Source organism: Myxocyprinus asiaticus, chromosome 35 (assembly GCF_019703515.2).
Source record: "Myxocyprinus asiaticus isolate MX2 ecotype Aquarium Trade chromosome 35, UBuf_Myxa_2, whole genome shotgun sequence".
In the NCBI taxonomy this organism is placed as follows: domain Eukaryota; kingdom Metazoa; phylum Chordata; class Actinopteri; order Cypriniformes; family Catostomidae; genus Myxocyprinus; species Myxocyprinus asiaticus.
In genome coordinates this window covers 7,795,237-7,817,556 of record NC_059378.1, presented here as the reverse complement: position 1 = coordinate 7,817,556, position 22,320 = coordinate 7,795,237, and the positions used below count along the sequence as shown (strand labels likewise).

General features: G+C 38.6%; 1 protein-coding gene across 2 annotated transcripts in view; it reads right to left on the bottom strand.

Annotated features, from left to right (window-relative positions):
• Positions 1-852: 852 nt before the first annotated feature.
• Positions 853-22,320, bottom strand: part of LOC127426188 (ski oncogene-like) — a 50,584-nt gene continuing 29,116 nt past the window's right edge. Inside the window, exons 2-7 of one of the 2 annotated variants that reach the window (XM_051672827.1) lie at positions 9,557-9,670; positions 8,849-8,952; positions 8,417-8,697; positions 5,110-5,381; positions 4,725-4,955; positions 853-2,879 (exon numbers count right to left, since the gene is read on the bottom strand). In XM_051672827.1, coding sequence (XP_051528787.1) covers positions 2,655-2,879; positions 4,725-4,955; positions 5,110-5,381; positions 8,417-8,697; positions 8,849-8,952; positions 9,557-9,670 — 1,227 coding nt within the window. In that variant the 3' untranslated portion in view covers positions 853-2,654. The remainder of the gene's footprint in view (positions 2,880-4,724; positions 4,956-5,109; positions 5,382-8,416; positions 8,698-8,848; positions 8,953-9,556; positions 9,671-22,320) is intronic. The other variant, XM_051672828.1, reaches the window with a different exon arrangement.

Here is a 22,320-nt window from a genome sequence, read left to right as displayed (position 1 = left end):
GGTGGTTCGAACAGGTTTGTTCTGATTAGTTTATGCATTAGTCCATAAATAGTGATGTGCTAGAGACTTGGTACCATTACAATGCTCTACGTTAGTGTTCACCAATTGATGCTTTTTATAGCTTACTGTATATATTCACCAGATTCACCAGGTTTTTGTATATACTGTATATTTCACCAGATGAGGCGTTTTTATTATTATTCACAAGATATAAATTTGGAAATGCAATGTATGTACGATTGGCATTGATTTTCACTGATAACTGATGTTCCTAAAGCAGATACAGGCTAAGTATTCCCTCATTCTCAAAAACCATTAAACAAGACTATGCAATTGATAAGGAAGCACAATCCAGATTGCATTAAATAACATTGCATTTGTAACAAAGTTGTTTTCAGTGGTGAATTATTGGCTGCCTAAAGCATAAAACCATCAAAATGTAAGAGACATTTAGAAAACATTTAGTAAATGTATGCATTAAAAAAAAAGGTCAGTTTTAATGTTAATAATTCTGTATAAAGTTTGGCCTATTCAGTTCATGGTAATATATTTCAGTGTTGGTTTTTAATCTTGTTTTACGATAAACTATTTTGGTACTGTGTTGGATCACTTGATGTCCAATGAAAAATCTATATCCTGAAGAATACCAGTAGAAACCACTAATGTAAAAAACAATATGCCTTGATTCCATCGTTGTACAACTATCACATTTTTTTCTCATCTTATGAACCAGGGTTAACTGCTCTTATAAAACTGAACCTAGAAATGCCTCCATCAAATCTAGGCACTGTGGCCTTAGATTGATATAGGCCTAAACATTGTACTGAGCAAGAAATCAGGAAACGCAGGAAGAATGGTTGATTCTGTTTAATGTTATTATATGTGGGGGAACATTAAAACAAATGATGAAAATGACCCACATCAAAACCAAAACTATGACAAGACCCTGAACACAATGCATATATCTAGTATGATGCATTAAAACATCAAGCGGTTAAAAACTGACATAGGCAAGCATACAGATCTCTTTATATAGAATGGGAAGTCAAAAGTCACCCAGAATAAATATAGAGTGATGGAGAGGTTAGCGTATGTATTATGGCAGGTTTTATTCAAGACAGGGTTAATGAAGATAAAAGATCATTAGAAATTCATCAAATATTCTTTATAGTTTATCAGTCACATGTCAATCCACCAGGAATCTCAGAATGTGAATCTTTGCTTTGGTAATTATATAAAGTGATTTCCAAAGGGACTAAAATTATTCAGAAATATAATACTCTAATATTTGTTTTTGTTAATTTTACATAAGAATTTCTATACAGTAAATGTTCTCTAGTTGAAAACATTATAGGAGAAATTCATTTTTCTGTTACATTATTTCATACATATGGCATACATATTGGCTTGGAGAAAAAAGCATTTAAAGTGAAGTGTAAAGCAAACTAACTTATTTACAGTGTTTTTATGTTTAAATGGTATTCACATCTGTAACAATTGTAGGAAAACGTCTTTAATCAATACTTGGTGTCTGAGATTTGAAGAAAAAAAAAACATTAGAGGGCCTCAAATACACAGTACAACTATCTTTTTTCGTAAAAGTGCAATTCTTTTTTTTTTTGGTAGAAAGTAAAAAAATAGATATCCTTATTTTCGATATAAGTAGAAATGTTAAATAAATCAGGGTTTTTTTTATTTTTATTTTTATTTTTTTTATTTTTTTATGAGCCATAAAACCAGTGACTAAAAATGGATGTTTGTCACTTGAGCATTCACTAATTCTGATGTACTCAACAAAAACATTCAATCCACTATAAAAACAACCAATTCCAAAAGGGATCATGGAGCACAAACATGTTGACAACTGTGCCGTAATGTTCTTTTTGACTGTTTTATACAGTGAAAACTGGTTATTAAAGTATAAAAGTAATACTTGCATAATATACTGAAGTTTAGGACAGACTGTAGTGTTGAGTCCACATTGATCGTTGCCAATACTATAGGGTTTTACGTAAAAGATTATTTAAAAATACAAAGATAAGAAGCTCAATTGAATGTAGGTTTATAATGATTAAGCTTTGCTGCACCATAGCACTGTTGCTCATGCAAACTATTTCAATACAACAACAAAAATGGAAATGAAAGCGAGAGAAACATCGTAATGACAACACCTGTGTACTACAGTATGTGTAGTTCTGGCTTGTAACACTTTCTAGTTTACAGAGAATCAGTGGCACTAGCAGGTCATCTGCTATTGTCAACTTAATGTGAATAGAAAACACTCTCGTTTCCCAAATTTTCAAGTATCTTTCAACATTTTTTAAATAGCTTATAACAAAATAAATTCCGTAGATTAGCTCGAGAAGCTAACTGAAGGCGAGTCCGCTCCACGCAATGCCACCATCTCTGAACGTCCTGCTCTCATGGTTTCGACTAAACTTCTTTCCAGTTACTTCTGTGGAGTTCATTTAGTCCTGTTACAGTTTCCATTGGTACTGGTAAACGTACATTGTAATATGCTTGTTTTTCATTGCCATTCTCCTTTGCTCCCGTAAATTTTTCACGTATGCGTTTGCTTTAGAGGCGTCTTTTCATCGTCTTCAAATCAAAAGTCTTCATCTATAGCCATATACTGTATATGTTTTACTCAACGTTTAAGAGACATCTTCTTCATGTCTAATTTCTTTATTCTCTCTCTCAGTTGTCTGTGACTTTGGGATGCTGTGCTCCTCCATCTCTGCCGTGTGACCCAGTTGTTCCTGGAGATCTTTGATGACACTCTCCAGATGTTTTCGGGCTTTTTGCTCCTTCTGCAGATCTTCTCTCAACTGCTCACGGTCCACTTCTGCTTGCTGGAGCTTCATCTGCAGATCTTCAATCTGATAAACATTCAGGAAAAAGAGAGGGATGTTGGTGCAGGCAGACAATGTCTCAAAGATGTTTTGGACTACAGGTATCGTTCACCTTGACCGCAGAAAACGTACACTGTGTACTAACCATCAGGCGTGACGCAGAAAAGTTTCCAGTGTTAAGTAGTAGTCCGCCAGGCACCAAAATCACAAAGCTATTGTTTTGATCACAATTATTGTTTTGATCTCTACAGAGCCCCTTATGGGAGGGAATACATTTTGCCTTCTATCGCAATAAATTAACCATAGTTTTACTATAGAAATATTGAAATAACAATGTTTTTTTTTTTTGTTTGTTTGGTAGAAACCATGATTTTAGTATATTAATATTGTAGCAACCATGACTGGAGTAACCATGGTTAAGTTACTATGGTTTACTACAAATACTATGGTTAAACTATGATCACTGTAGTAAAACCACGGTTAATTTTCATAAGGGTTAACCATGGTTTTAATGCAATAACTATAGTTGTATTTGTAGTAAAACCATAGTAACCACAAAATTATTATTTTTATTACCATAGTTTTAATTTCCCTGCATTAATATGGGTTTACTACAAATACCATAGTTGAACAATTATTGCAATAAAACCATGGTAAAATTTTGTGGTTACTATGGTTTTACAAAAAATACTATTGTTCAACTATTACTGTTGTAAAACCATGGATTATTGTCATTAGGGTTAACCATGGGTTTACTACACTAATAGCTGAACTATGGTATTTGTAGTATAAACATAACCACAAAATTATGAATTTAATTACCATAGTTTTAATTTTCCTTCATTAATAATATGGTTTTAATACAAATACCATAGTTGAACTATAGTTACTGTAGTAAAACCATGGTTAATCTTGTGGTTACTATGGTTTTTCTACAAATACCATGGTTAAACTAAAGTTACTGTAGTAAAACCATGGTTAATTTGCATAAAGGTTAACCACATTTTCACTATAGTAACCATAGTTTAACTATGGTATTTGTAGTAAAACCATATTAACCACAAAATTATAATTTTCCTGCATTACTACTATGGTTTTACTACAAATACCATGGTTAAACTATGGTTATTGTAGTAAAACCATGATTCATTTTCATAAAGGTCAACCATGGGTTTACTATAGTAACCATAGTTGAACTATGTTAATAGTTAATAGTAAAACAATTATTGTAGTAAAACCATAGTAAATTTTGTGGTTACTATGGTTTTGCAAAAAATACCATAGTTAAACTATGGTTACTATAGTTAAAACATGGTACATTTATTGCGAGGGAACCAAAAATAATTGCGAGGAGATGCAGAACTTTTTGCGAGAAAACAAAACTATTTCAGAAAAAAAAATTCCTCCCTGTCCTACGTAGATCTCAAACTAATCTTTGTGGAAAAAATGTAAATATGCATAAACATTAATACAATATTAAAATTCAACCAAAAGCAAAATGTTAAGAAGCTAAAAGTTCAGCTAAATGTTTCACTGTCCCTCCCATATTATGTATTAAGTAAACTTAAATTGTATACAATATCATTGTATATAAATGCGCCAATTTGCCATGTCGCTTAGCAACTGCAAACTCCTATAGCTAGACTAGTGAACTATATGACTTTCTCATGAGAATTATTTATGCTGATTATTATTGATGATAAATCGAAGTGTTTAGTGAACAATGGTGTCTTTTATCAAATCGCTGCTGCCGTTTTATTAAACCAAATATACCATTCGAGTCAAGACATGAACCGGTCCCTAAAAGTGTAATGCATGGCCTCTTGCACCTGGTTAGGCAGGGCTTCTACATTTCCACATGCCAAGTCTCACCTGGGAGGAATACTTGGCCCTCAGGCGTCCTGACTCACAGCCTTTATCACACACACGGATCTGTCTCTCTTTGTCCAGCTCCCTCTTCAGTCTGCCACAGGACTCGTTGGCGTCTCGCACCTTCTTCTCACACTCCACACGGAGGCGCTCAATCTCCTTCCTCAGGTTCCGCTTTGATTCGATGGCCTCCCTCAGCCTGCCCTTCTTGGTCACCCTCACAAACTCTAGCTCCTATGAAAGGTATTGGATATTACTGAAGGATACTTGAAATGTGTTTATTAGTGTTTAACTGATATGAAGAAAACATTCAACTTTTATTTAGTTACTCCTCAACACTTACTCCACTGTAAAAACAGTGCCAAAATATATTATATACTCTGTGTACCTGCTGAAGGCTTCGTTTGGCTTGCAGAGTGGCAGCTAGTTTCTCCTCTTGCTTTACTCTCATTCGGACGATGTCCTGTAGGAACCTCTCTCTGGCCTCTTTAGAGCTCAGGTCACTGCTCAGCGTCTGCCTCAGGGCCTCCAGCTCAGAGCAAGGGGCCGCCCCTAGTTTAACTTTCCCATCATGCACCTCTGCAGGGCTGTGACTGCTTAGGTTCATTTCACCTACACCACTGGTAAAGGAAGGAGACATCAAGGGATGGGAGATAGGAACTGAAATCAGAGAGAAAAAAAAAAACACAAATCAAATAAAGCTCACATCATCTAAACACGACAAAAGAAAACTTTTCAGACTAAAACTCTCGTATTGCATGCATCAATATTATTCTCAATTTTGTTAAATAATCAGGGCTCAACAGTAAGGAAGTGTCACTACATCTTACGTTTCATAATAAAATACGTGTTTTAATTCCTTCTTTATGCCTCAAAAATAATTTTGTCATGTATTGAACATATGTGATCTACAGCTTTCTTGGAGTCTCCGACATTCACATGCAACTCTTGTATTTCCCCCCCTAGTAGCAGTAGTGATGAACTTTCAATTTGCTGGTAATGGACTGTATGGGAAATAGGCACCGCCGAGTCATGGTGTCAGAGCAACCAGTCGCAAAAAGTAGTAATTAATATTACTACTGTTTTGATAGTTATTATAATGATAATTAACAACAACAACAACAACAACAAGGATTCTGCAAATAGGAAGTAGAAATTCGAAGATATAATTTAAATATGAAGGTTTTGCATGACACATGTACACATTTAAATCACAAATTTAATTACAAATGCTTTTTACGATATACTTGCAATGTGAATGCTCATTTCTGACCGTCCAATCTGCCGAAGTAGCAGACCTTTAGAATAAAGTTTAGAATAATAAAACCATTGATATTTTTCATTTCACGCTGTTAGTTTTGAATGGAATACATCACATTGGGTGGTTGCATACTACAGAGCCCCTTAGAGGACAGGGTGGAAATTTATTTTCTGCAATAGTTTTGCATTCCCTCACAATAAATTTACCATGTTTTCACTATAGTAACTATATTTTAACCTTGATATTTGTAGTAAAACCATAAAAATAATACAGGAAAATTAAAACTATGGTAATAAAAATCATAATTTTGTGGCTATTATGGTTTTACTACAAATAGCATGATATCTGTAGTAAAACTATAGTAACCACAATAATTACCATAATTAATCTATAGTAAAACCATGGTTACTAATACTAAATGGATCCAGTATACAGTATAAAAATAATAATAAAAAAAAAAAAAAAACATGGTTAGCCTACAACAGTCAAGATTACTACAATATTACTATAGAAAAAACATGATTTCCACCAAAAACTATATTTAATACAGTCTAGAATATTACTATAGTAAAGCCATAGTTAAACTATGGTATTTGTATAGTAAAACCATAATAACCACAAAATTATGATTTTTATTACCATAGTTTTCTTTTTTCTGTATTATCACTAAGGCAGGCAGTGGTTCCCAACCCTGTTCCTGGTGGCCCCCAACACTGCACATTTTGTGTATCTCCCTTTTCTGACACACCCAATTCAGGTCTTGGGGTCTCCATTAATGAGCTGATGAGTTGAATCAGGTGTGTTTGATTAGGGAGAATGTGTAGTGTTGGGGGCCTCCAGGAACAGGTTTGGGAACCACTGCAAGGTTTCACTACGAATATGGTTAAAATATAGTTAATGGAATAAAACCATGGTAAATAAAAATAAAAAAAACACTATTGCGAGGGCATGTAAAACTTATTGGGAAGGAGCACAAATTATTGCGAGGGAACGCAAAACTTATTGCGAGGGAACGCAAAACTTATTGCGAGGGAACTCGGAACTCAAACTATTGTGAGGGCACGCAAACTATTGCAAGGTAATGCAAAACTTATTGCGAGGGCAGGCAAAACTTATTGCGAGGGCACGCACATCTATTGCGAGGGCACGCAAAATTACAGCGAGGGAACGGAAAACTATTGCAAGGGCACACAAAACTTACTGCATGGAACGCAAACTATTGCGAGGGCATGCAAAACTTATTGCGAGGGCACGCAAACTATTGCGAGGGCACGCAAACTATTGCGAGGGCACGCAAACTATTGTGAGGGCACGCACAACTTATTGCGAGGGCACGCAAAACTACAGCGAGGGAACGGAAAACTATTGCGAGGGCACACAAAACTTACTGCATGGAACGCAAACTATTGCGAGGGCATGCAAAACTTATTGCGAGGGAACGCAAACTATTGTGAGGGCACGCACAACTTATTGCGAGGGCACGCAAAACTACAGCGAGGGAACGGAAAACTTACTGCATGGAACACAAACTATTGCGAGGGCATGCAAAACTATTTCAGAAAAAAATAGTCCTCCGTAGCATAGTCTAGTTACACAAGTTAGAATATTTCAACACATCTGAAGCTCAAATCGTATCCAAAAATTCTGTACTCTCCATCGGAAATGACTGACTTACTGTCTGTCATTTGTCAGATGCAATGAAAAAGTGGCTTTATTGTTGCACCCTGCAAATATTGCAAAAGGGCTCTCCCAAAATACTCCCATATGTTCTTTTTTTTTTTGCTCCCCAATTTGGAATGCCCAATTCCCAATGTGCTCTAAGTCCTCGTGGTGGTGTAGTGACTCGCCTCAATCCGAGTGGCGGAGGATGAATCTCAGTTGCCTCCGCATCTGAGACCATCAATCTGCGCATCTTATCACGTGGCTTGTTGAGCGTGTTACCGCGGAGATGTAGCGCATGTGGAGGCCCACACTATTCTCCGCGGCATCCACGCACAACTCACCACATGCCCCACTGAGAGCGAGAACCACACATTATAGCGACCATGTGGAGGTTACCCCATGTGACTCTACCCTCCCTAGCAACTGGGCCAATTTGGTTGCTTAGGACACCTGGCTGGAGTCACTCAGAATGCCCTGGATTCGAACTCGCGACTCCAGGGGTGGTAGTCAGCGTCTTTACTCCCTGAGCTACCCAGGCCCCCCCTCCCATATGTTCTTTAATCAATTTACATGTGTCACATTAATCTATATTTCTACATTTAATTTTGTTTTCATTTTCTTAAATTTTTTAAGTCGCTTTGGATAAAAGTGTCTGCTAAATTAATACATTTAAATTTAAATAAACCGGATATATCCATTATGTTTTCACAGTTTCACAGCACATTAATATACATACATATTCAATTGCTAATCTTCCTTTTCCACATCCTACCTTCATCACAGTTGTCAACCTCGATTTTTGCATTTGAATCGTCATCCTCCTGAAGCCGCTGTCGTACAACTGGAGTGGGCAGAGAGGCCTTGGCCCCCGGCTGTGACTTCATCTCTGCAGATGGCCACCTCTTTCTTGGCCTAAAGCTCTCTGTCTTGACTGTGTTGTGGCTCTCACTGGGGTGAGTAAATTGGTGCAGTGGCTGCTCATTATTTTTAAATGTGGCAATGGGCAGAGAAACATTTCTGTTTGCCAGGCTGTCTTGTCCGTTAGTGAGTGATCTGAATGTCAGAGTAAAAGGAAGAGTTTATCACAAGTATCAATTACAGAATTATGTTGGTGCATGGCACAATAGAGAAGATGAATGAATTACTCATGGCTACTTATAGAGATAATTGTTATTGTATTACTGTAGTGATGGTTAATGTTTACCTCTCGTACTTGTGGCTAGGTGTCTCTTTCTCAGCAGAGGGAACTCTGGGAGACCAGGGCCTGAAGGCAGAGGGTCTCTGCTTAAACTGGAGCTGCTTAAGATCCTAAAACAGAAATACAAAGAGTGAGCTTTATTATCCAAGTCTACATGATACAATGTACCATATTAATGCATGCTGAGAGTTTTAAAGAGGAGTAACTTTTCATTAAATGAATATCTGTTATATAATGTCAATTACTAGGGCTGGGTGTTTATACAGATTTTCAGATTCAATTTGATTCAGATTCACAAGCTCTTGATTCTATTCTGATTAATTTGGGTATATTTCTGTTATAACGTATTTTTATTGCAAATGAACGAGAATGGATTTACTCGCAACTATCTTTTTACCCACTCCTATCAATTACCACAGAAAATTATTTTGACTCACAAAAAAAAAAAAAAAAGATGTTGACTTTTATGCACTTACAATGGAAGCTTATGGGGCAAGCGGTTGACCCACAGAATTCCAGTGAACATGCATTTGGTTCACATGTTTTTTGTTTGTTTTTACAAACACGAGTTGAGTTACAAATTAGATTACGAAATTATTTTATATTCCTTTAAGAATAGATGGCTTGGAGCAGACAGAATGTGAATGACCCATAAATTTCATCTTGTTTTGGCTAATGTGTTTCATAAAGAAAGTAATGATGCAATCAAATGACCTTATTTGCAGATGCAGCCAGAGACTGTAGCCAATCAGCTTGCCTCTCTTTATCCACAGAAGGGGATCTTGAACGGTCATGTTTAAACTTTTTGGAGGGAATGGGACTGTATGCCTGTAAAAAAATAAATAAAAAATAAATAAATAAATAAAATAAACACTGTGAAAGGCAAGACACTAGCACTGAGGTAGGGCTCTGACCATGTAGGTGTCAAAATATCCGAGGGGTAAATTTAGCATCCGTTCAAATAAAAACCAAACAGTACAGGTATTCATAAAACTGAAAAGGCTTCCTTGGTAGCCACCTGGACTTTCGTTGAAAGAAAAAAAAAAAAGAAAAAAAAATATGCATGACAGTGAGTAATCCCACCCCCAGTGCCCTCAGGTTTTAGCATATCAGATCCAGGATGTGTTTACCTTAGCTGTAGGAACAACCTGCCCAGACTTGCAGCTCTCTAACTCAACTTCAGGAATTTAAACACCCTCGTAACCTGATAGAGTTAGTGCGAACATTAGCTGAGGTAAGGATAAGTCAAGAAGAGCTGAGTCGATGAATGAGAAATGTAATGTTCTTGGGCGAAAATACCACCTGGGTGAGAATTATGACTGGTTGTGTAAATCAGGTCAGGTACTGCGGCTCTAAGAGACAGAGTCGCTGACTTTAATGCGCCACAATGGGGAGATGTTGTGCTGGATTTTGTGCCATCCCTGCCACAGGGGGCTGATGGGCCTCCTGTTGTACACATTCTTTAGGGCCCAAACATACTTCATGCAAGTACGCAAACGCAAGAGCTTCGCCAACGCGTGGCCAACGCGTGGTCCCGTTGTACATACATTACGTGCACTCGTGTAACTCTGCCGTTTAAATACCTTGGACCACAATGGGGTGAAAGAGTTTTTTAGGTGCCACGAAAGCGGATGTGGTGGAGTCAACATGTTGACAGTTGAGGAGTATGCTTTTGTATTTGCTAAAAAGACTACAGAAAAATATGTTTGTATAATCTAACTTGTTCAGCAAGACTCTCCTCAAATTGCTGCTCTGCCATGACAGTTCTTGATTAAAAAAAGAAAATCCGCTGTAGCACCCCTTGCGGCAATGCTGAGAATACAGCGCATACATGCATTAGGTTATGAATTGCGCTCTGACACATTTCACAACGCAACGACGCGTGAAATCGAGCTTGCGTAGCAAGATGCGTCTGCGTTCACGTACTTACATAGAGTATGTTTGGGCCTTTAATGTTTGCACACTTTTTCTTGCTCTCTGCGCAGATCTTGATTACGGAGCTATAACAATAAGCTTTAACTGTTATCACAAGGCATGGTTGCACTTTACGTGGCTGTTTAGAGCCCATTCCTTTAATACAGGTCTGACTCATGCTAATACACATTTGCCTCCACATATAGCTTCAGAGAGATGTGTGGTTGGCAAAGAGGGCCTTGGAGCCAGAGCAACAGAGACACACGGCACACATACACTTCTGAGAGTGGAGTGTGTGAGTACTGGGGACCAATTCATGTTCAAGAACTCTTCACCCCAAGTGTAGCGGCTCAATACACAGTTCTGAATGATTCAATAGGCATACAACGATTTTACACATAGAAGCATATTGGAAATGCCTGCCCTATGCACCTCATTATTAAAAAGAATAATGTTGCTGGCAATAAGATATTATATAAATATCTGGCTTGTAATACTTGAATCCAATCAGTAAAAATGCAGGAAGTGTAAATGTCATCTTTTTCAACATTCACTTCTATGCATCCAGTGGAGACTGTCTCAAGCCATTGCAGGATCATCTAGAGTAGGTAGGGTGTATCTGTATGAAGGAACGATACAAACATCCTCACAAATAAAACATGTTATAGACTTACATCATTAGCTTGTTCTGGAGTGCATTTTGGTCGAATAGAAAAACTAGGGTGTGGGTTGACCTAGGCCAAAATATGTTTCGTCTTCTCACCCACATTGTCTGAACTAAAAATATTGATTCTTGCCATTGTAATATCAGTATAGCATCGTGAGATAATATCACACATTACTATTTTTCCCCTATTTCTAGTTTCTATATTTATTTTCAACAGCAGAAATCCACTCCTTACAGCATCTCGTATAGTAGTACTGCACTATCCTCAGTGTAATTTAATTGCAAGTCCACCTGTCTTGCGCAAAGGGAAGCACGGTTTTATTTGTTAAAAAAAAAAATGCGGATAGGTTAAGTCAAAACATGACTCAAGCACACAACAACCGCTGCATACCCAAAAAAGAACGTCTGTCTGTGTTTGTTCCTTCCCTTAGGTCTAGAGTTCCAGGAAGACCAAGGCGTCTCAGACATAATGGTCTTTGACTGTGCACCCTCCCAGACATTACAAGAGAGCCGCTGATGCAATGTCCGCTGATCTGAAATCAGGGTAGTCGTGACACGGCTTTCACTCACCGCCACATCAAACGCCTGGGCTCATGACACACATGCAGGGCAGACTAAATGAAACAGCTGGGTAAAACCACACACACACACACGTGCACGCGCACGCACACGCACACTTGATACAGATAAGAACATGCACATCTGGACTGTGATCAAAACCCCAAACCTTCAACAAACACTTATTTACGGTGGCAGTCTGGATTTAATATTCATTAATTTGTCGAAGAATAACCTACTGATTCGAAACAAGCTTATCCAGTTGCTATATTCTTAATCATGACCAAGAAAATGAAAGGACGACTAACCAAGCTCAGTTACTGACTGAGTGAATGAGTGAGTGATTAAAAGAGTGAGCGAGTGAGGGCCACATTTCCTCTCAGTAGTTTGCTTTGGCTGATGGCCCTGTGGGAACCCAGAGCGTCTGGTTCCTGAATGTGAGTGGGCGGGTTCGAGGAGCAGGACCATAGAGGAAACACAAAGCAGCAGGAATGTATACTTGAAGGCCAAGTACAGCTTACTCTTAAAGTGGCCATTCAATCCTATGCCCTTTCAACTGCCTATTGTGCGGGACTTCTTTGAAGGCACATTACAAAAAGGAGCGCTATATGGCAAACATGAGACTGAACACACACACACAAACAAGTATCTGAATCGCAGATAAAACACTTTGAACATGCAGATCTACACTGCAAAGATGTAACTGATGGCTTTGCATGAATCAATTCATGATCTCATCAGAAATGCAGTCATTCAGATGAAATAGTCTTTAATTAAATTGGAATAAAGTCATGTTTTAGCAATGTAGGAAATGTTGAGACAACTAGGACGATATTGATGAAATTGTTTGCCAATGGTCCAAAATCTGCAGGTGTCTCAAGCAAATATTGAGAATAACATTTCGGAATGCACTGCTTCATCCAAAGGCCATGGGTGCATGTTATGATAAAGCCCATTGGATAACATCTAACCACTTTTGCTTCTGATTTCGGAATGACTAATGAGACAAATATTGACCTCTGCTTGCATTCGTTGTTACACCACCAGGCTTGTTTGTGAAATGGTGCATGCTCAAAATCTCAGCTGATGTTACTTGGAAGCCGAACAAGTAGAGTTGCATTTGCTGTGGAACAAATATAGTCTGCTCTATTGAACTTGAGCAACTAACAACCTCGCAACAATTCGCTACACCGCCGCCTGATAGAACTGTATTGCTGGTGGTGCACAGCAACCAGGCACAAGTTTCCTATTACAGATCTTATTTCCCCTACGGAAATCTTGTATGTAATCCCCAGATTTGTGTGTGCTTCGACGCATTTGCCAGAGTCAAGGGCAAAACTGGTAGAGCGTACTTCGGTAACCCATTTATTGAGTGTTGGAGACCGGACCTATGATTAGAAGGGGATTCTGGAAAACTGTAGAGGATGAACGTGTGTATATAAACTGTATGTGAGAGAGAAAGAGAGGGTAATGCCAGCTGCCCAACTGCTAGAGCTTTGGAGGATCTTACAATTTATAATAAGCTCAGTTGTCACCGGGTGTCAACTGGTGAAGGGTGGTGAATCAGTACATCTGAAAACGTCTCTAGCTTTTCCGCTTTCAGTGCTGGGAAAAGTTGCGCCATCACGTTTCCCTTGAAGCCCATCCTCCTCCAGAAGCCTTTCCAGAAGTCAGAAACTGAGCCTTAGGGAAAACCAACCTTGATTGAATGGTGTTAATAGCCTTTGGACTAGAGTCTTGCTGCTGTCTGAGCTGAAGAGGGAACAGACTTTGAGGGCAGAGGTGGGGCTCAAATGCCTAATCCTGCTCTGAGTGTGATGAATCCTGAATCCATCTGCTTCAACAAGCTGCATTCCAAACAGACTCATTAAACTGAAATATCCAATATCTCAATCACTCCTCCATAAGGAGTCGACCTTAAAGAGCCGCTCACACTGCATGTTTTTCCATCTCTCTGTGCCGGGGGGGTTTTTCGATGTAAACATGCACTACACGTCCGTGTTTGACAGTTGTGCCACTTCTCGCTGTTCTTCGGCGTCTCGCACATTAGTGCCATGTTTTTAAGACACTGTATAGTTAAAAGAATTTCAACTTTTTAAAAAACTGCATTCTGTTCTCTGTTGTGCTACGTTCAGCTTTATTATGAACGGCCCCATAAAGGCTAGCGTCGTATACTTTGTTTTTCTGCCAGCCGTTCGCTTGCTCACGGCTGAGTGCTCAGCCTTTCAAAGTTTATTCTTTTGATCAAGAGCCCGTACGGACACGTTCAACCCATGAGCACTACAACTTCACACTGCTTTACATTTCTGTCTTTAACCCTCCAAAAATTGGCCCCATTCACTTCCATTGTAAGTGCCTCACTGTAACTTTGATTTTGCTTTTCTAAAGAAAAGGAGGAACGAGTCGGAATTATTTTTTTGTGGTAATCAACATTATGCCACAAAAACTGTCAATTGAGCTTAACTTGTATTGAACCCAGAATATTCCTTTAACACATACAAAGAGAGTTTTACTCAAACATCTCTTGACATGGGCACAACTCATGGTAATTAAAATCCTTGGACGTGCATGACATTGCATGTAAGCACTGTAATTTTATTTATATCCATTAAAGCAAAGTGATCCCTTCATAAAACTGATATTGCATGTATATACTTTGAGTCAAACTTTGCAGTTCAGTTCCATTGGGTACTGATGCAAACATGCACACACAATCTCTTTCTGCTTCTCTTCACATTTAGAACACTAATAATGCAGGAACATGCAAACCAAGAAGCCAGAGGGGATGATGGGAAAAAGCAATGCCCTGTTCACTCTCCTCAGTTTAATATCAGTAGAAACTCTGAACGCTCACCAGATCAAAGATTATTACACAGTTCTAATCTGTGTCTTTAAGTTTTCACTTTTTATAGATTGTGGGACATGCTATGTAGGCCTATATAATATGGTTTTACGACATGCACATTCTTACAATGATTATGCTTAATAAGCTGACAATGTATAAAGTCATGTAAATGCCATAAACTGTGTTCCTTTAGTGGGGTAAGGTCATAAATGGTTTAAGCAAGCCAAATCAACACAGGTAGATTTTTGCCTATTACTCTAATTTTGCGTTGCATGTCAACACCTTTACTGTCATTCTTATCGGCTTATCCAATGAATGCAAGTGTTGTGCGCATGCATGTTTATGCTTTGACTTTGCTTTTAAAGTATAACCCGATGATTTCTGAAGTCTCATGTATACATTATTTTCTTGTGTTGTCGGATTTTTGGCTATGCTGATTTTTTATAGTTATCAGCGTGTTGGTGTGCATGAGGGACGTTACTCGAGTGCTGGTCCTGCCTAAATTTTAATCTGAGCACTTTAGTTCTAAAGCTAATGTGCAAGCAGTTAAGGGCAGAAAGACGATTATGGTCTCACTAGATAACCTCTTCACCATACTAACACAAAGGGCTCACAATAAAGAGTGCTGAAATATCACATATCAGGTGGAACAGCTTCAAGCAGGCCACAACCCCTTGCACCAACGTGGAGTAAAAAGAGTGATCCTCCCGCCCTTTACTTCTGCAGTTTCTAGGCATCCCTAAGCAGGGAGAGCAGAGGGTGGAATGGCTGGCTGGCTTTGGCTCTCGTGCCCGAGTGATTGACTGAGCAGATGGGGCTTTATTTCCTGCAGTTAGAGTGTGGACATCTGTTAGCAGCTGTGCGTCTCTCTGAAGAGACACTTCCCTCTCTACTAACAGCTAGCTTAAGCACAGAAATCGCAGAAACCGAACCAAAGACAAATTAACAGTGAAGTTAAATTAAGATGACACTATCAAAGCCATGACGCAGTTGTTAGCACATTTGCTCGTAACACACTGAGCCTTGGTGCTAATGTGGGTGATACAGATTTGAGTCTGGCCCAATCTCACTTAATCTTATCTCTCCCAGTCATTCTGTACGGTCTCTGTCTATAAAAGGTGTTTCTTCAACTTTAGGCACATTTAGCACTGAATTTCTAGAAGTAAAAACCCTGTTACACTCTCAATAGTTTATTTAATTTGTCTACTAACAATGTCAAACAGTATATTCATGCACAAGAGATTTATGTAATTGTATTTTGTGAATTAATGGAAATTCCCAATAATGGTGATGGAACTGACATTTGTAATGTTTTTTTAATTTTTATAAAATAGCCACCTTCTTTGTCTTGCTAAGGCTAATTTCATAACTAACATTTTATGTATCTTAAATACACACAATTAAATAATAGCTTCACACTTTTTTGGAAATGACACCCAATAAAATATTCTGCTCACAAGTTATTTTTACCTTGATTTTTCATTGTTTTCTTAAAATAAAAAATTCTCTTGTCTCATGCTTTATCTCAAGAAAGCTCTTTACTGACACTTTTGTTGACATTGTTAACAAGTACACTAACTTTTGAAAAAACTTAATTAGGGGAAAAATTGTTTAGTGTGGTGGAAATTACGGCACTGTGACCCTGTTTCCACCTGGTATTAAGATGCATTTTTGGTGATCCGATCACAAGTGGTCAGCGCTAAATACAGGTCCAAAACGTTTTGTGATCAGATCACTGAAACCACATATGGAGGCAGTCAAAAACGTATGTGACCACATCGCATTTAAGGTGTGAAATGCAATCCGTCCTGAATGAGTCTCGGACAGCAGTGAAGCACCAGCCTGTCAATCAACTGCTGCGCTAAAACAAGGGTTTAAACTTTGCAGGTTTCGAGGGGGGAGAAAGATGGCTCCGTAGAGTTCGGATGAGCTCTGAAAATATTCATTTATTTATACTTTTAATTGCCTGCTGGTTTATCAAAAGGGCTGACTTCTTGAACAAAAACTCCCTCAGAATGAGCCTAGAAGATTACTTTGCAAAAACGTCCAGTAGTAAGCCCAGTAAAACAAAAGATTTGACGAAAACCGTAACACTGGCACCTGCGCCAGTTTGCATGGAGGCCTGTACAAATACTCTCAATGAATCCGAACCAAACTTTTTAACAAGCAATGGAAAAGATGACTGAAAATATCACGAGTACTATAGACACTAAAATAAGTGCAGTCCTGGAAGCAATACATGACCAAACAGCCCAGCTTCAGGTAATGGGTCAGCACATTGGCCGCAACTACATCCGTGGGGGCAAAAACAGCGGCCTTGGAGAACAGGTTACGGATATGGCAGATCACATCGACGATCTGGAAAACAGAGGACACAGATTCAACGTGCACGTGATTGGACTGCCCAAAGGGACTGAGGGTTCGGACCCAGTTCAATTCTTTGAAAAGTGGATCCCTGATTACCTTCAGTTAACCACAAAAGCTGGGTGCCTTAAATTGGATAGGGTTCATCAATCATTAGCACAGAAACCGGGACTGAATCAGCGCCCTAGACCCGTGATCATTAAGTTCCACAACTTTACTGACAAACAGCGAGTCATGGATGCAGCGCGACACGTTGGTTCCGAACAATCACCAGAGGTCTCATTCTTCAATGTCTTTTCAGCTGCACTGATAAAGAAACGCAAGGTGTTTAAACGAGGTGAAAGCATGGCTAAGGGATAAGAAGATTGAGTATGATCTTCCGTACCCCGCAACACTGAGGGTGATGGTTGACGGAAAAGCTAAGAAAATACACAACCCTGAAGATGCATCAGCATTTGTGGACTCTTTGGATTCAATTTGTGCAGGTTTGTTGTGTACACATCTGGACAAATTAGATCGATCTGTTCACCTCGACAATGTTTTTACTGAGTGTGCGAATTGTGATAAACAGCCCAATGTTACAAATGTATTTCTCATTTGTGGGCATACTTATCTTGGCTCTACTGGATTAGTGCTAAATCTGTGTAAGAACAGGTGCGATTTGAAGTGGGATAGCATCTTTTTTTTTGTTCCTTTATTTTCTTGTATTTGAAACTACCGAGGCTGTAGATGACAAGTTTATGTATAGGATTGAAATCCCCTGTAGGTTAAGGTCTCATGTGAACGGCGAGCTCTGCGCACTTTGCTAGTTTTAATAATATTTGTGTCACAAACTGGTGAGATTTGATACATCCTAATCCTTAATTGTTTTGGGAAGACAATATGTCAAAAAATTCAAAATCCTAGGGCTCTGGAGATATTAAAAGACACTTACGTGCTGGGGCTGATTCCCCTTGCGGCAGACCAGAAGCCCCGGACTCAAGCCCCGGTGTGAATTGATGAAAGTGTTGGCAATACTGACGAAATTCGTTGCAGACTTGGAGGATCTTGCTGTAATACGTCAATCGATCATTTCCATGGAGACGAAATTCACTGAGCTGGTTACAAGTGTCGGACGTCGAGAAACGGATCGATTATCTGGAGTCATCGGAGAGGGAATTAGCAGCTAATCCGCTAGTGACCACGGTGGATTTGGAATGCATCTGGGAAAAACTGGAAGATTTGGAGAATCGTAATCGATGAAACAAAGTCTGAATTGTTGGAATTCCTGAGCATGAAGAAGGCCGAGATACGGTGAAATTCCTAGACGAACTCTTTCTGAGTCTGCTCGACATAACAGGCCATAAGCTAGAAATCGAGCGAGCTCTAAGAGTTCCGGCTCGGAGATCCGCTGAGGGAGACAGACCCCGATCAATTCTGGCCAAATTTCTGAGATCATCCGATAAAGATCTTGTGTTACGTGAGGTGAGAAGGAAAGCTTTCTTGGAAGAATCACAGCATTTTCTTGTTCCCAGACTTTGCGAATTCGACAAGAGAGAAACATGCTCGATTCAAGGAATGCAAGAAACTCTTACATCAACGGAAGGTCGCTTTTGATCTGATGTTTCCAGCCAAACTGAGAATAGATTCTAAGGATGGCCGCAAAATATTTACATGCCCACAGCAAGCAATGTCCTTCATAAAGATAATCGAGTGAGTAAGCCATTTGGTGATTTTCATGTTGCTGCCTAGTGGGCCTGACAAAATGAACATACACTTGACTGTCCAAGGAAAATGGGCGCTTTTTCGTTTCATTTTGTGTTTGTTCCGCCTAGCGGCTGGAGTTTGTTTTGTGGAATAACACTTCCTCAGGACAGTTGTGGATGTATCTGCACATTCTTGGCGCTTATGCCTCCTATTGGCTGGAGTTTGTTTTGTGGAATATTTCTTGCAGGACATTGGAGTGTTTAGGGCATGTGTTGCCCTCGTGTAACGACCTAATGGACCAGTTCACTGAACATTCGTCTGACTCACAAAATTTGTATAGAAGCACTGGACTTGAGCAATCAAATGGCAAAGTTGTTGTAGGGGCTCTCCGAGGCATACATGGAATGTTTGAGTTTGGAGGGATGGACGCCAGTTGGCGCTGTCGTGCGCGGGTTTAAAGCGCATGTTTTTCTTTTTTCTGTTTGTTTGGTTCGGGGGGAAGTTTGGGATTTGATTTTTGCTCTAATGTTGGAATGTGGTCGTTATAATTTTATTGGATACTGACTAAATCTGAAGCCATGCCTATTGGTTGTCTCATGTCTGTCCCAAATATTATACCACCTTTCCCTTTCAAATGGTCACCAACTGGTTTTAGATACCTAGGAATTTTTGTGACTCTTAACTTTAATCAAATGTATAGAGCAAATTTTATACACTTGTTTGAGAAAATAAAACAAGATCTCAATTGCTGGAACTCCCTTCTTGTTTCATGGCTGGGCTGTATATCATTAGTAAAGATGAATGTATTGCCCAGGTTGCTTTATCCTATCCAGATGATTCCAACTGTGTTTTCCAAAAGGGTATAAAAAGATCTGAATAGATGGTTGAGCTCTTTCATTTGGAGTAAAAGAAGGCCAAGGCTTAAGATAGCAGTTTTACAATTACCGGGGGATAAAGGGGGGTTAGACCTACCCAATATTAGAATATATCAGTTGTGTGCTCACCTAAGGTTTATATCTAATTGGATAACAAAAGATGTCTCATCTGTATGGCCAAACATCTAAACACACTTGTCTAAATACCCTTTGCAAGACCTATTGTTTTTTAAAAGTGTAAAAGTTATAAAGGAAAGTTGTGCCAATCCTATCACACTTAAACTTATGGCATGGCAGTTCATTAGATGTTTGGAGGATCAGTCTAAGCTTACCTCTCTCTTTCCACCAATATTAAATAACCCAGATTTTCTCCCAGGGATGACTGATGCTGGCTTTAGGCACTGGTGTGAAAGGGGTATAGTCAGGCTCAAAGATTTGTTCATTAACAATAACCTAATGTCAACAGATGGTATATAAATATGAACTCCCCAAAACAGAATTTTTCAGATTTCTACAAATTAGGCATTATATACTAAAGAGTACAACTTTAAAAGATAACTGTGAAAGATAGTCTATGGAGAGAATGCTTTTCCAAGTACATGGGAGAGTGTCAATTAGCCTACTTTATAATACTTTATGTTGTATGATTGGCGTGGACATACAGGGTACCAGGAGGACATGGGAAAGGGAATTATCCATACAATTGATGATGAAACGTGGGATGAGATTTGGGAATATAAATCAATATCAGTCTGTAATCATGCGAAAGCAATTCAGATGGAAATAATACACAGATTACACATATACCCTAATCGTAGACATAATTTTAGTTCCTCTTTTTCACCTTTATGTCTTAAATATTAGACTGAAACTGGTTCTCTGACTCATTGTTTATGGTCAAGCCATAAATTACAAAGATACTGGCACAAAATTCTGTGAAATGCAAAAGATTCTGAATGTAAACTTAGAATTAAACCCCTTGTCATTATTATTATGTCTGTCTAGCAGTCAGATAACATCTGTATGTAACAGAAGACTATATGATATCATGACCTTTGCTGCAAGGAAGAACATTCTCTTGTAGTGGACCACTGACAAGGCCTCTTCTGTGAAAGGTTGGCCAAAAGTACTAATGGAGTTTGTACCAATGGAATACCTTACATGTATAATTCATTCTAAAACAGACTTCTTTCACAAGGTATGGGAGCCATTTGCAAAGTATCTGAACCCTGGTATTGCAGACATTATGTTGCTTGGATTTCATTGTTTAGGAATAGTTACACCACCACCTATACTGGAGTCGAGTGTATTTTGATATGTTGTAATTGTATGTTGTATTTTTGAGCTGTCTATTTTTTTTATTTTTTTTTATTACTTTCTTTTTATTATGGCAACCCTATTGACTGTATATAGGAAAATTATTAAATTTGGCACACTGATGGGGTGGTCATGAATAGCCCCCATACCAAATTTTGGGTCTCTAGGACATACTCTATAGCGCCACCACCATGTAAAAAAATCACTTTTCATTTGTGCATATCTTCTGAACCTTTTGGTCTAAAAACAAAATTATTTTTGCATCTGATTACTCTCCTCCTGATGATTCAAATGGACCCATATTCATTAAAACTCATTTTAATGTATTACAGTAGCCGCCATCTTGGATTATGATGTTTATCGTTTTTTCACTACAGTTCTTTCAAACATTAACCAATTCTGCCAAGCAAGGTCTCACAATAATCTCCAGACTGAGCCTCACAGATTGAATACATAACCATTTAGATTTTTGCCTTTAAGTTACAGCATTGCAAAGTTAATGTGGTCGATGTAAAACCAGATATGAGGCTATATCTCGGCAATGGTTTGTCGTATCGAAACTAAACTTGGTATGCCTCATGAGGATGCCACCTATGGGTCAGGAAATGTGAAAAATGGCTTTATTTGCATGTAACTTTTGAACCATATGTCCTAAAATCATGGGGTTGGTATCTGTGGATTCTTTAGGTCATGCAGATTTCAACAATACCAGTTTGTCCCATATCGGCCATACTGCCTCTCCACCATATTGACATTTATTAAAAAAATTATATATCTTTTAAATACATTGTCTGATTTCAAAGAAAATTGGTATGCCTCATCGACATCATATTCTGATGCTACTTAAGCAGTTTGAAGACAGCGCCACCTATAGTTCAAAAGATAACCTACACTTGTGTGCTGACTCTAAAAATATATCTTACCTTAGTATGTTCCATTTGGTGGCTGTTAGCCCAGTAGCTGAGTGGAGCAGTGGTTAAAGCCATTAAATATCAAACGGGAAGTCCCGGTTTGATCCTGCTCTGAGGCAAGATGGTGTGAGTGTCATACTGTATGTATTCTGTGTGTGCTTAGTGTTGAGCAGTGTTTGCCATGTTTATTCTTGGCCCCACAGTTGCTGCTTGCAGCTATATTTATTGTTATTATTATTTTAATTACGTATGAATTTTTTTGTTGGTTAATTTGTAATCTTGGATAAGTCAGTAAATAATTACAAAAATGTTTTTTCCAGTTTCGAGCGGCTTTAAAAGGA